The sequence below is a fragment of the Vigna radiata genome, chromosome 6 (assembly GCF_000741045.1).
Source record: "Vigna radiata var. radiata cultivar VC1973A chromosome 6, Vradiata_ver6, whole genome shotgun sequence".
In the NCBI taxonomy this organism is placed as follows: Eukaryota; Viridiplantae; Streptophyta; class Magnoliopsida; order Fabales; family Fabaceae; genus Vigna; species Vigna radiata.
In genome coordinates, this window is record NC_028356.1 from 6,524,617 (window position 1) to 6,539,776 (window position 15,160).

A 15,160-nucleotide genomic window follows, 5' to 3' on the forward strand; every position below is an offset into this window, starting at 1 on the left:
CTAANTCTCTGTCTNCACTCANCANATGCCACGCANANACTAGGTATCTGCCTTTCACTCAAAGCAACGGGCCAAAATGTGTTGGGCCTCTAAGCTACAGTATTGGGTCCAAGTTATTATGGTATCAGAGCAGGTCTAGTACCTGCTCTGCTTCCGTTGCCATCGCTGCTGTTCTTGGACTTTCTTGGACTTTCTTGGGCTGGGTTCTTGAAATCTTTCTTTTGCCACCATGGAGCATTCGGACCAGACCTTCAACCCAGCGAGTCTGTTCTATCTACACCCGGGAGAAAACCCAGGTTTGACACTGATTACTCAAGTTCTTAACGAAAACAACTATTCCTCATGGAGCAGAGCCATGAGAAGGGCTTTAGTTTCAAAAAACAAAGTTAAATTCATTGACGGGTCAATTAAAAGACCTCAGAAAAATGACGATACGTACGAAGCGTGGGAAAGATGTAACGTGATGATCCTGTCATGGATGACAAAGACCCTATCTCCTCATATTGCTGAAAGCGTCATCTACGTCGAAGAAGCGAAAGAATTGTGGGACGAGCTTAAGGAGAGGTTTTCAAAAGGAGATTACTTCAAAATCTCAGATTTATTGCAAGACATACACTCAATTAAGCAAGGAGAGCGTGGAGTCAGCCAGTTCTTCACTAACCTCAAGATTTTGTGGGAAGAATTGGAGTCTTTGAGACCAATACCAGTCTGCACTTGTGAAAATCCATGTTGCTGTGACTTGTCTAAAGTTTCGTTGAAATATAGAGAAATGGAGCATGTGATTTGCTTCTTGAAGGGTTTAAATGATTCTTATAACACTGTTAAAACACAAATTCTTTTAATGGATCCCTTACCAAATGTTAATCGTGTTTTCTCTTTGATTATCCAACAAGAAAGGCAGGAAAAACATAATACAGAAACCAAAATTCTGGTTAACATGGTTGAAAGAAGTAATCAGTGGAAGCCTGATCAAAGTTGGAGAAATCATGGACGTGGTACTGGAATGCGTGGACAAGGCAAAGGAAGGGGAAGAAACCCAAATTATGGAAAGCAATGCTCTTATTGCAATAAGATGAATCACACGGTTGATGAGTGCTATTCTAAGCACGGATATCCTCCATGGTATAAGAAGGAAGATAAAAAGAGTGACTGGAACACTGTCAATGCTTTTCAAAACAACAATGACACTAAAAGCACTCTCAAGACTCAACATCAGACTAACAACAGCTCTAATCCCAATCTCTTCACGCCAGAACAAATGCAAAAACTTTAACAGATGATAGAAAAGACTGAAGAATCTGCCATTCACAAAATTAACCAAGTTCAAAGGCAAGAAACACAGAACAAACTAGGTAATTCTTCCTGGGTTCTTGACACGGGTGCAACAGATCATGTCACACATGATAAAACCCACTTTACTATTTTCTACAAAATTAAACCTATCACTATTACTTTGCCAAATAAAACTGTCATCACTGCTGAATATGCTGGAACTATACATTTTACTGAAAATTTTGCCCTTTTCAATGTTCTTTACATACCCAGTTTCTGTTTTAATTTGATTTCTGTTCAAAGTCTCATCAAAGACTTAAATTGCAATCTAATATTTTCTTATGAGAATTGTCAGATAAGGCAGAATCATTCATTGAAGACGATTGGATTTGCTAAACCTTGGAATGGGCTCTATTATCTACAAGATTTTCCTAAATCTGAACAAAGAGATATTGACAAGGCTGTTTTCAATTTTAAAAGGACCGATGTTAATCTGTGGCATCATAGACTAGGTCATCCTGGACATCATGTTGTAAAACGAATATCTGAAATGTTTCCTTATGTTAAGATCAAAACTGATATTGTATGTGATACTTGTCATTTTGCCAAACAGCACAAGCTACCTTTTAAGAAAAGTTTATCTGTTACTACTAAGTGTTTTGAGATTATCCATTGTGATATTTGGGGGCCATTAAGTATTGTTTCTGTTCATGGGCATAGATACTTTCTTAGTATAGTTGATGATTACAGCAGACACACATGGGTTTTCCTAATGAATAATAAAGGACAAACCAAAGACTTATTACAGAATTTTGTTATCAAAGTGAAGAATCAGTTTAATACTATGATCAAAATCATTAGGTCCGACAATGGGCCAGAGTTTAATTGTATCAATTTCTATAATATGCATGGAATCATACATCAAAAAAGTTGTGTTGAGACTCCAGAACAAAATTCTGTAGTCGAAAGAAAGCATCAACATATACTCAATGTTACACGCAGCCTTCTTTTTCACTCAAATATACCTAAAGTTTACTGGTCCTATGCTATTGGTCACGCTGTGTATCTGATAAATCGATTGCCTTCACCTAGTCTTGAAAATAGGAGTCCTTATAATATACTTTATAATTTACCACCTACCTACTTAGATCTCAAAGTCTTTGGGTGCTTGTGTTTTGCTTCTACACTTGAAAACAGTAGAACCAAATTAGACCCTAGGGCCAGAAAAGGAGTTTTTCTAGGATATAAAAATGGTGTCAAAGGGTATATTGTTCTAGATATAAGTACTAAGGAATTATTCATAAGCAGAAATGTAATATTTCATGAAGAAATATTACCTTATAAGAATTTGCANGGCAATCAGCAAAGTACAGAGAATGAGAAGTTTGCAGATGAGTTTATCAGTGATCCTTCAAAAGACTATTATACCTTTTATGAAGACCAACATGACGAACTTGAAGATATTAACCAAGAGGAAGAACTGGACAATCTTACTACCACAAATAACAGTCAAGAAAATCACAGATACAGAAGACCAGAGAGAACCAAAAAGACTCCTGCTTATTTGGAAGACTATGTTCACCAGGTGAACCATTCCTTAACTGTGAAAAACAATTTCAAAACCCCTTATCCGATTTCTAAACTACTATGTTGTGACAATTTATCAGGAAAGCACTCAAAATACATTATGACTATCACTGGGAATAAAGAACGCCAGACTTACAATGAAGCCAAAGACAAAAAGGAGTGGATAGAGGCAATGCAGAAGGAAATTAAGGCCCTGCAGGATAATAACACTTGGATCCTGACACAACTACCACCAGGAAAGACTCCTATAGGGTGTAAGTGGGTATATAAAACTAAGTATAGAGCTGATGGAAGTATTGAGAGACACAAGGCTCGGTTAGTTGCTAAAGGGTATACTCAGCAGGAAGGGATAGATTACCTTGACACTTTCTCACCAGTGGCAAAATTAACCACTGTTAGACTCTTAATTGCTCTTGCAGCATCAAATAATTGGTTTTTACACCAATTAGACGTTGACAATGCTTTCCTTCATGGTGACCTTCATGAAGAAGTCTATATGCATCCTCCTCCAGGGCTGGGTATTCATACAAAGGGACAGGTTTGCAAATTAAATAAATCCCTATATGGCTTGAAACAAGCAAGTAGACAATGGTTTGAAAAATTATCCTCTTACCTAATTTCTGTCAACTACAAACAATCAAAATCTGATCACTCATTATTCACTAAGAAAAATGGTATTTACTTTACTGCCTTGCTTGTATATGTGGATGACATAGTGTTGGCAGGAAATTCCTTAGAAGAAATCAATTGCATCAAAGAACTCCTACATAACAGATTTCGTATAAAGAATCTTGGAGAACTCAAGTACTTCCTTGGACTTGAAGTTGCTAGATCAAAAAGGGGTATCCACTTGTGTCAAAGAAAGTATGCATTAGACATACTTGAGGAAACAGGAATGGAGGGATGCAAGCCTTCTACTACACCATTTCTTAGAGACACAAGTCCCTTATACAAATTGGATAGTCTACTTGATGATCCTGGACCCTACAGAAGACTAATAGGGAAGTTACTCTACCTCACAAATACTAGACCAGATTTATGTTATACTATCAATTTACTTAGTCAGTTTATGCAATCTCCTACAGAACACCATTTTAGGGCTGCTCAACATGTTCTCAGATATATCAAATCTACAACTAGTGAAGGATTGTTCTTTGTTGCTGATTCTCCTATGCACCTAAAAGGCTTTAGTGACTCAGATTAGGCTACCTGTCCAAACACCAGAAGATCTACTACGGGTTTTTGTATCTTTCTCGGGACATCTCTTATTTCATGGAAGTCTAAGAAACAAAAGACTGTTTCCAGATCATCTACAGAGGATGAATACAGAGCCCTTGCTGCCACTGTATGTGAAATACAGTGGCTCCATTACCTACTTGCAGATCTTCATATTGAAGAATTTGGAGTTCCTGCCCTATATTGCGATAACAAATCAGCTCGTCACATTGTCCATAACCAAAGCTTCCACGAACGGACCAAGCATATTGAGCTTGANTGNCATGTCNTTCGTGAAAAGATTCAGGAAGGCCTTCTTCATCTTCTCCCTGTCCGAACCGATGAGCAACTGGCTGATGTCTTCACCAAATTTCCACACCGCGTCAGCTTCAAACACATCATACCCAAGCTTGGACTGGTCAATATATACAGTCCAGCTTGAGGGGAGGGTATTGAGAATCCTTCGATTCTCTTAACTATCTCGTTAAGACAGTTCTTCACTGTTTGTTAAACAGTGGTCCGTTTTGATAGGTTGTTAGGTTCCCCTGGAACTCTATATAAACAGAGTTCCTCCCTCCTTTTCCCTTTATCAGAAACAGTTTCTCATTGTATTTTGTATGTTTACCAAAATAATAAAAGGAGAAGTTTTTCATACTCACCTTGTTTCGATCTTCACTTTTCTCTTCTACGCTGACGGCAACCGCCGCCGTGTCGGAGCTGTGCCGGCCACCGTGGTCCTTCTCTCTCCTCATCCAGACGGAGCGCCTGGAGCTCGCTCTCTCTCTAACTCTCTGTCTTCACTCAACATATGCCACGCANACACTAGGTATCTGCCTTTCACTCAAAGCAACGGGCCAAAATGTGTTGGGCCTCTAAACTACGGTATTGGGTCCAAGTTATTATAAAACTTACAATCATATATCTTTGATTTAAAATTTTGAATGATTTTACATTGTTAATGATGGTGTTGTGAGTTCTATGTTAGATGTTGAATGTGATGTGCTATTAATATGGGTATTTTATAATATATTTTAAGATTAGTTTAAAATAAAACCATCCAATCCAATTAAAAAAGTATAATAGATTCGAATAGATTTTAAACGCTCAAAATTATTCTAACACAATGCATATTTGAAACTAGATGAACAATCGTAGTTAGTTTATTAACAAACGAGCTGCTTGGTTTTATTTTGGCAAATAAGTACTACGTTCTAAAAAAACTATAATATTTTTAAAATATAAATTAATTGATATTCTTAGTATTCAATGACATGGAGAAAAATATCATGAATAACACAAAAAGTGACATGTCTGAAGACTAGCCAAATACGAAAAAGGGTCAAAAATTAGATGTTTTGATTTAATTAGTATATACTATAATTTAAGGGAGATTTTTTTTTAAGTAAAAGATAACCTTTGTTTATATTTCATTATATCTGTATCTTAAAGAATATATGACTTTGTAACGAAAATACTCATAAATAAAAAAAGTTTTTTTTTTTTTCTTAGGTATAGAATTCCAAACTCTTGACCAAAACAGTTAATAACTAAATCTCCATTATATAAAGTAGGTTAATAAATGATGAATCATCTTGTAACAAGAGGGTGAATTGAGCATTCGGATTTGGGATAACGACAATGATAAGTATAAACGATGAAACAATAGGAATTAAATTAAGTTGATAATACACTTATTCGTTAATTAATTAATGCGTCTTGCTAGAAAGAATTAAAAAATGAAATAACATGGAATTGAAAATGTTAGATATGTGACACAATTACTTCCAATTTAGATATGCTAAATCTAATTAAGCTAAATAGTTATCACTTTCTTTCCATCCTCCTATCTGTTCTTCAGCAAATTTGTCTTCCACCTACACGACATAAATTTAATTAATCACTGGGTGGATTATAGTTTATAATTAAGTAGATAATGAAATTTATGAAGAATATATACCTTGGGAGTAAAAGTAACACCAACATCAATTTCTCCACAATAAGACTTGTTTGCACGAACCACTCTATACTTTAGAGTTTGTAGCTTAGCTCCTCCATTCTCTACTCCTTGGGCCAATAAATCCCCCACATGAATTCTACATATACAAAACATCTCTTTTTAAATCATCAACGCAACTTAGACAAAATGTTACACTTTTTAGTTAAGATTATAAACATTGAAGTCTTACATGGCTTCTCCAACAAAGTCGTCTTTAAATAAATCTTTGTCCATAATTTTGAAGATGAGCTTGTGTTGATCGTTTGATCCAGGATACTCTACTTTGAAGATAAACCGTTCATTCCATACCGGATTCTTTCCTTGCCCTGCACAAAACACCATTCAAAACTATGTTCAACAAAAACTTAAAAAGCATAAATTGGGTCTCAAGAAGGTCTAAATGAAAACAAAGTTTAAGCACTCAACTTTACAACTATAATAATTGAAAATATCGATTAGAGATAGAACCAAATTTCAGTTTAAGTCTCACGTTGGAATGAGAAAGTAGAATGAAAAACCCGTTAACCCACTATCTTAAAGTTTTTGGTAAAAAATAGTATCGATCCTTTACATGGTTAGACTCAGATGTTATGGTGTTTATGTAACTCACATGTAATTTTCTCTTCAATAGACCCAACACACGTTACAAGTTTATTTTGTAGAATTAAGTTTTATATATATAAACTTGAATATGTAGGACATAAACGTACCATCAGCGACTTTACTCCTTTTCTCTTGGCCATTGTATTGTATCAGAACATAAGGATCCATTTTACCTATCAGCAAAATAAAACAATAAACATCCGATTTGAGCATATTACTGATACCATCTTTGATTCAGCTTTAGTATGTATATAATCGTTTATTTATAAAACTCTTCAAAAAAACTTGTTATCCATTGGTTTCAGTTTTTAAACAAGAGAAGAGGAAAATTCAGAAAAACATTAAGCAAAAGAAGGCAAAGGCAAATGCAGTTGTTGATAATAATACCAAAGATATCAGTGTTACGTAGGCCTTTTGCTTTGACAAGTTGCACCTCCATGAAACCAATTGCCATGTCTGTGTTCCTGAAGAATGAAGATTCTGATTCACCAAATTCTTACAATAGACGTGCTTGATCTGTTTTAGGTTTATGAGCGTTGAAGTTGGAAAAAATGGTAGCCTTGGGTTTGCTTATATAGGGTTCTAAGTGTGACTATGCATTTAATAGGATGACCAAGACTTTGGCATTGTTCAAAAAATCAAAGAATGAACAGAATAAGACCGTACGCGCATGCACCTCAAGCTTGGTCTGGTCTTCCAATTTCCAAAAACCTACGCAAATAATTTAATGTTGAAAAGGACAACTAGGTATTATTTTCTATTTTCTATGAAAAGTATATATATACATAATCAATAGTATAACTAAATGACTCAGTAAGACTCTTACTTTATTACTCATCATATGGCTGCTACTTTTTATTAATGTTAAACTTGTTGGAGAGATTGAAGAATTAAACATTGCTGTAGCAAACTCTTTTGAAGACGAGGGTAGAATCGAGTGTTGACAAAGCTTTAATATTGTTTGGTGTCATTATGTTATTTGTCTTTGTCATATAAGATTTGATGACCAGTTCAACCAGTCACAACTGGTCTATTTTGGAATACATCGGTCAAACAACTAGGATTTTACTTCAAACTTCTTCATTATTTTTTCTAGAATGTTGTTATATAGCATAAAGTGAATCAATACATGTACTTTTGTAATATATTACAATGTTTATGCGTTAAAATATATATTTTAAAGATACTTTGTTTTTTTTAACGTTATAAAATGTTAATCCTAAATCAAATTAATTTTTGTGATACAAAAAGAATTTGAATTTTGTTATATCTTTAACAAACTAATTTAAGATTGTGACACCTATTTTTGAGGTTTGTATATATAAATTTTCAAATAACTCTTTATGACTGTATTTGCATGAGCCTATTTTACTGTTCATAATAAATGACAATGATGGACTTAGATATTTGTGATGTTCATTTCAACTTATATACAAGGAAGGTTGCTAGGTTTGTTTTACAGTGTGTTTTTCTGAGGATTGGAAATGGTTGTTAGGTTTGTTTTCGTGTTGCCTTAGCTTATATGTATGTGGAGATTTTTAGGTTTAATTGGTTGGTTTTAATTATTACAATCTGAAAATAGTTGTTGCATTTGCATACGTATTTATGTAGACATCAGTTTTTATGAATACTAAAATAGATTTTAAAGTTAACGAAAAATAATAATTGAATTTTAAGTTAAAATATTGTATACAAAAATAATTTAATTACTTTTTTTAATCATTACTTTTTTTAAATCTAAATTCTCTAATTTTTCGTGCTTTCTCTCGCAAGTCTTACACTCAATTGATATAGAAATAATATTTATAATTTTATATACACATGGAAGTGAGATTGTTTGGATTAAAAATCTAATGGTAAAAAAAGTTTATGAAAATTTGTTGATATATGATGAATTTGATCGATTAAAAAAACATTTTAATAATTAAAATTAAAATATTGTTATTTTTCATTTGTCTATAAAAATAAGTTAAAATAAAAATATAATAAGTGTAAATTATGTTAATATAAAATGTAAGTTATTATTTAAAAAATCAAAATGATAAATTTATATGAAAATAAAATGAGATTAATACAAATTAAGTTGAACCCGGTTGAAGCGTAATAATGTATGTCCCATAATAGGTCGTACTCTTCTACCCTTTACCGGGAGTCGATGACTATTCATAGCTATTACTTTGACATCAAAGAAGAGTTCGACCCAATGCTTTATTTCTGTCCTAGTTGATCACAATTCAACATTAAAAGTATATTGATTTTTCTCCAATAACCGGATACTTTTGTCTGTAAACACTGCATATTTTATTCCATTCATACCTATGAGTTCTAGTCTCAATTAAAATACTAGTTTTTACTGTTCATATGTTATGATTTGAATATACCACATCAATTCATTATGTATGGATGATGAGATTCCATTGATACAGATCCACTCATTCTTTTTTCTCTGACAGATGGTCAGAACTTCATCTAGGTTCGAATCCTAATAATAGGTCTACTAGAGATCATAAATTGTTGAAAAAGAACAAAAGAAACATCTTGCTTTTTCCAGGCGATCGGAAAAGAAAGAAATAGTGAATTTATTCAAGATAATTATGTACTTACAAAATACCATCTCAATTCATCATATTTCATCCTATCGAGGATGTGATATGGTTCCAAAGGGTAAACTGGACAGTTCCAATAAGATTTCATTTTTGGAGGGAGGATCCCATTGACATGCATCCAGTAAGAATTGAACCTATGAATTCGCCAATTATGAGTTGAGCGCTTTAATCATTTAATTAATTGGTCTTATAAACAATAAAACTTTATAAAGACAACCTTGAATTTTATTGTGATTATAATGATTTAACCATCTATTAAATTCATGTCAAAACATAGTAAACTATATATATAAAAATTTTATTATGCAAGCTAATTTTGCAAAATTAAATTAGATTTAAAATTTATTTTTTAATATGATATGAGTTTATTTTAACAAAATTTATTGTTTATTGAATCTATTATTTCATACATTATTAGATTATCCATTAATATATTAATATTTACTTTTACGCAAGGAATATGTTTATGTTTGAAGTGTCACATTATTTAGAAATAAAGTTTACTTCTTAATATGTAAAAAATATGTAAAAAAAACAAGAGAAAAGAAAACACATTAATGTGTGAACCTCACTAAACCCGTATATGAAACAATGTTATTTTAAGAAATACAAAAATATTCTTCCTTTTCAATAATATTATAAAAAATATTTAGCGTGGTTAAATGTCAGTTGAACAATGGCCAATGAATATAGAACACTCAAAGGAGCATTTCTTTTGGCAAAAAGATATTCCAGAGTTTTAATCAGAGACCAAAGTTTAGTTATTATGTATATTCACTCTGTGATAAATACAAACTTTACGATTAAACTCATTAACAACTATCTCAATGCCAACTGTTTTCGTCATATCTTAGACAGAGACTAGAAGGGATTTCAAATTCTATGCATATTCAACTACATACAAAAAAGACTTAACAGGTAGTCTCCATGTAATCATGTTATGTTACGTTCCAAAATCCAAATCTGAAGCATTCTGAATCAAAAGCAACTTTGCTTCCATCCTCCAACATCATCATCTTCAGCATATTCCTGTTCCTGTGAATTCCAAGAACAACATTAAAGAAACTCCTAAAGTCCTAACATGATATATAATATACCATATGTTGACAAACTTCATTTCAAAATTTTCATTGTGCATAATAACTAACGAGCATGTTTTTTTCATATGAACTCAAGCCTAGATTCTTTTCTGTTGTTTGCATCACAAACTAAATATTACCTTTAAGGTGAAAGTTATACCAACTTCTATTTCACCACAATAAGATTGGTCAGCACGAACCACACTATACTTGTGAGGACGAAGCTCAGCCGATCCCTTCTCTGTTCCTTCTGCCAATAAATCCTTTACATAAACTCTGGATACAGAAAATTGACCCTTTATTATGAACAACAAATAAAATTGAGAATATGCTTTATGATCTTTTTCTCATGATCCTGGTTTATGTAAGGGTGTCCTTCTCATTATTGCATTTTATGCAACCCTTCTTCATTGGGTATAGAGGAATCAAAAAGCTTATTTGAATCCTTAACAAAAAGTTATCATGAGAATTTAGAAACTAACACAGTAATTCCTTCATATCAAGATGATTGGAATTTTAACTTATTAAAAGAATGCAAATGGAATTTCCTAAATGTCTGTATTTCCAGGCGATAAAAGTTATGTATTTCTTGAGAGAATGAATTTGGAGAAATTGCTGACATATTTATTGTTATCATTAATGTGTGAAAAAACTTTAAACTACATATATCTTTAGAATTTTGAGACAGAGAGGTAGTAACATTTTCATCTAGTCAATAAGAGCAACTCATCATGACAAATTCACTATATTTAAGAAGCTAGTAAAGTCTTACGCAGCCTGGCCAACAAAGTCATCTGCAGAAAATACATCCTTGTCCATGATTAAAAGGTTGAGCTTGTATTGGTCACCTGAACCGGGATATTCTACTTTGAATACGAATTTCTCATTCCATACAGGATTTCTGCCTCCCTCTGCATCAATAAAAAAGCTATCTAATCAAATGCCTTATTAATGGCAAAAAAATTAAAAATTCATCTCAGCTTTTATCAGCATCTATGTTACTTTAAGCCTGGTAAGATCCACCATCTATTTTAGTGTTTCAACGTATGTGTAAGTATTTTAGGCAGTTGAAAAAGGGAACAAAGCACACTCATTTTTCTTTTGCTTACCCATCTTCTTCAACAAAGGAAATAGTGAAAGGACAAAAGCTAGATACAGTTTTGTTGTTGCTTTTAGTGTTAATCTCCAATTAGAGTTAGAGGCTCACACCAGAAGTCCACATATTAATAAAGGTTTCCATTAGGGAGTCATCATAGATTATTGAAGTGAAACTTCAATTTTAATTGGACAACAACAATAAAAACTGTTCTGAAGCTTCATAAAAAAGAAAGCAAGAAACCACGTATTGTATCAGGAAAAGCATACCACTAGATGCCTGCTAGAGTTAGCCCAACAAAATTCTTGATTTATATTTTCTTTCCTCTACTCTTGTAATCTCACCAGCAGAATGAAATGATTGAGCACTTTCACACGAAGTTTAAGTATTGGAAAAGCTTCTCACAATTTAGCACAAACCACACAAAAGTATTGAAATACTAAGCATTTCCAGACTTGATAGTTAATGCAATACAAATTTCTAGGAAAAGAAGCATTTAACTAACCATGAATTACACTGCTCTTTCGCTCTTGACCTTTGTATTGTAACAGGACATAAGGATCCATACGAGCTATCAACAAAGAAAAGAGATTAACAAAAAGAACACGGCACCTTGTTAGAATCAGATTATAGAAATGTATTAAAATCATCATGGAAGTGCCTTGAATCCATCTAGATTACACTGGACTCAAGGAATTGAGATGTCAGATACCCAGATTAGAAGCTGAACAACGAATTTAATATAGATTAATAATGCTTAGAAAAATCCCAATTTTAGAATAAGAAAAAGTTGAAATCTGATCAAAAGGGCATGGTGTGTAAACATAAATTGGAAAGGAATATGAGAAAAGAAAGGAATCTGAGCTAAAGATTCAGTTTACCAAAGACATCAGTATCATGAAGACCCTTTGCTTTCACCAGCTCCACCTCCATGAACCCAAATGCCATCTCTCTCTCTCTCTCTCCCTCTCTCTCTCTCTCTAAGTGGACAAGGAAATGGAATAGAACCTTCCCTGGTTTACAATGAAGAAAGAAACCTTAAATAGTCAATGAACAATCCAGCGGTACAAACGACGACAAACGACTAAACCTCGGAATAGATTTATTCTAATCCCCCACGTAAAATATTTATCACGTATGTTTAAAATGTACTATTACAAAACATACCAACAAAAAAAGACAAAATCTTCACATCATCCCAAATTCAGCAAGACGCATTTTCAGAGGATGAACAAAACTCCAAGACGTTCTGTATATTAGTGAAAATTCCACAAATCATGATAATAACCAGTTTATATATTAACAAGACTAATAATTTTCATTTGAAATATGGTATTAAAGCTTTAAAATTTGTTTACTTATTTCTAATTAATTTAAGAAATTGACAGGGAAACCTAAACCTACCTTCGTCAAAGTGAAAACGAGTGAAATTATTTTATCTGAAAAAATGAAAAAAGTCGGCCACCTTGAAAGTACGCAATGTTGTATTTGACCAATGGTTCAACCGAAAAAAGTCTTAATGTTTTGCATTAAGACTATTGACAGTTACTATAATATAATAACTGTTGACAGTTTTAATGTTATTTAGAGGGTAAACATAATTGTTTCTTAGATAGTTATGCGGACAGAGAAATAAGGAAAGAAGGGAGGTGTATCTTATATGCTAGAGACCAAAGTTAAAATTTACGAACGTTCGGTTCATCTATTAAAGCAACAACGATTATCTATTAAAGTAACAACGATCACCGTTTAAGTTATTATTGGATCAATAATTCAAGTGACAATAAAAAATTATTATATATGATAAGTTATTTATGAGCAAGTGATCGAATTTAAAGGTAAATTTGTTTTTATTTTATTGGATATGTGTTAGTTTAGGATCCATCACATGACCTATAAATATGAGGTCAAGGTCAAAAGTTAGGTACGTTCTACTTATGTTCGATCACTCGTTAATACCGTCCAGTCACGAGTGGAAGTGTATAGAGGAGGCGAATCAAGCGTTGGAAGGAAAAAAGATCACGTTAGAAAGGTACGCCTCTCGGTCCTATAAAATATCTACCGAAACATTTTGGCGCCAACCGTGAGACCGAGAAAAGCAGAAGAAACCCCATGGTGATCGCGAGGAGCATGGAGGAACAGCAGAACACCAGAGATTTGATAGTACAGATGTAAGCACAGATGCATGTACATGCACGAACCATACAGGCGCAGGCGCAAGCACAACATGAGATGCAACAAAAGCACACAGAGGAGATTGGGCACTAAGGGCAGAACGAGGTCACACCGAACTGTCAGCTCAACACTCAGTGTCCACGGCTGAAAGGGGTAACAACCACCAGAATGAAAATGATGGAAGTCGTAATCGACTGTCATCCCAGCACACCAACCCGAACGGTCGAGGAAGGAGAGAACCATCGCCCCTGCAAACCGTTCAGCCTACCAATTTACTCCTTTTACGGCGACCATTATGAAAACTCCAATGCCAGAAAAGAATCCTCCTGCATTAGAGAAGTATGATGGCTCGACCCTGACAATCATCTCAGGATCTTCATCAATGCAATGGCGTTCTACACGGACAACGATTCAGTCATATGCAGAGCCTTCTCCTTGTCACTCAAGGACGAGGCTTTGGAATGGTACAACATTCTTCCCCCAAGCTCAGTAGATTGCTTCGCCACCGTGGAAACCCCCTTTAGAAGGCAATATGCCTCCAATCGAAAACAGGAGAGTACACCGGCAAAATTGGTAAATACTAAAGAGGAGAAGGGGAAAATTTTGAAGGCCTTTTTGAAAAGGTATACTAAAACCTCACGACGAGTTAAAGATATTAATCACTCTTTTATCATCAACAATTTGCCTTCATGCCTAAGACTAGGATATTTTACTGAAAAATTGTATGCACAACAACCAAAAACTATGGAAGAACTCCAAAAAAGAGCAGTTGAGGATATGCAAATTTCACAAAGAAAGCAACAACAAGAAGTTGATGTAAGCAGAAATAGAAAGGACAGCAGACTATCGTTCAATGACGACAACAAGGGAGGAGGTTCTCGACCAAAATACTTCCCCCTAATGCCTAAGTTTGATCATTACACAACTGTTAATGCACCCAGGGCAAAAATCCTTGAGGAAGCTCTTAGCGCTGAACTTCTTTCAGTCAAAAAGCTTCATTCACCTAAAAATGTTGATGATGGAAAGCACTGTCAATACCATCAAAACCTAGGGCATATAGTAGAGACCAAACAGTTAACATTTAGGACTGTTCGGTCCATCCACTACAGCAAAAATGGTAAACCAGGTCAAAATGATTTTATTGATGTTTGGCCATAATTGGATCAGCATTTAAGTTATTATTGGACCAATAGTCCAATAGACGGTAAAATAAAGTTATTATATCTGATAAGTTGTTTATGAGCAACTGACCGAATCTAAAGATAAATTTGTTTTTATTTTATTGGATCTGTGCTAGTTTAGGATCCATGTGACTTACAAATATGAGATCAAGGCAAAAAGTTAGGTACGTTCTATTTACGTTTGATCAAAACTCAAATATTCAATTGTGATAAATAATTCTCAAAACCATTCTTAACTTGAATGTCACACTATCTTTTGGAAGTTTTATATTTTTTTCTCGAGGGAGGACATTATTTGACCTTATTATTAAACATGGTGCAATTTCAAACATCAACAAGATAAAAACATG

At 33.7% G+C, this 15,160-nt stretch overlaps 4 protein-coding genes across 4 annotated transcripts; 2 read left to right on the top strand and 2 right to left on the bottom strand.

Moving 5' to 3' along the window:
* The first annotated feature begins 229 nt into the window (after positions 1-229).
* Positions 230-1,273, top strand: LOC106763324. The gene has a single exon (XM_014647525.1). The coding sequence runs from the start codon at positions 230-232 to the stop codon at positions 1,271-1,273; it is 1,044 nt and encodes a 347-aa protein (XP_014503011.1).
* Positions 1,274-5,791: 4,518 nt separating this feature from the next.
* On the bottom strand, positions 5,792-7,210 carry LOC106763325 (elicitor-responsive protein 1-like). The gene is made up of 5 exons (XM_014647526.2): positions 7,061-7,210; positions 6,781-6,846; positions 6,261-6,396; positions 6,032-6,167; positions 5,792-5,948 (listed from the first exon to the last, which is right to left on the bottom strand). The coding sequence occupies exons 1-5, from the start codon at positions 7,125-7,127 to the stop codon at positions 5,883-5,885; spliced, it is 471 nt and encodes a 156-aa protein (XP_014503012.1). The 5' UTR covers positions 7,128-7,210; the 3' UTR covers positions 5,792-5,882.
* Positions 7,211-10,008: 2,798 nt separating this feature from the next.
* Positions 10,009-12,716, bottom strand: LOC106764164 (elicitor-responsive protein 1). Its single transcript, XM_014648395.2, has 6 exons — positions 12,622-12,716; positions 12,336-12,467; positions 11,960-12,025; positions 11,131-11,269; positions 10,499-10,634; positions 10,009-10,314 (listed from the first exon to the last, which is right to left on the bottom strand). The coding sequence occupies exons 2-6, from the start codon at positions 12,400-12,402 to the stop codon at positions 10,258-10,260; spliced, it is 465 nt and encodes a 154-aa protein (XP_014503881.1). The 5' UTR covers positions 12,403-12,467; positions 12,622-12,716; the 3' UTR covers positions 10,009-10,257.
* A 1,300-nt stretch (positions 12,717-14,016) lies between these two features.
* Positions 14,017-14,787, top strand: LOC106763326. Its single transcript, XM_014647527.1, has one exon. The coding sequence runs from the start codon at positions 14,017-14,019 to the stop codon at positions 14,785-14,787; it is 771 nt and encodes a 256-aa protein (XP_014503013.1).
* Positions 14,788-15,160: the final 373 nt, after the last annotated feature.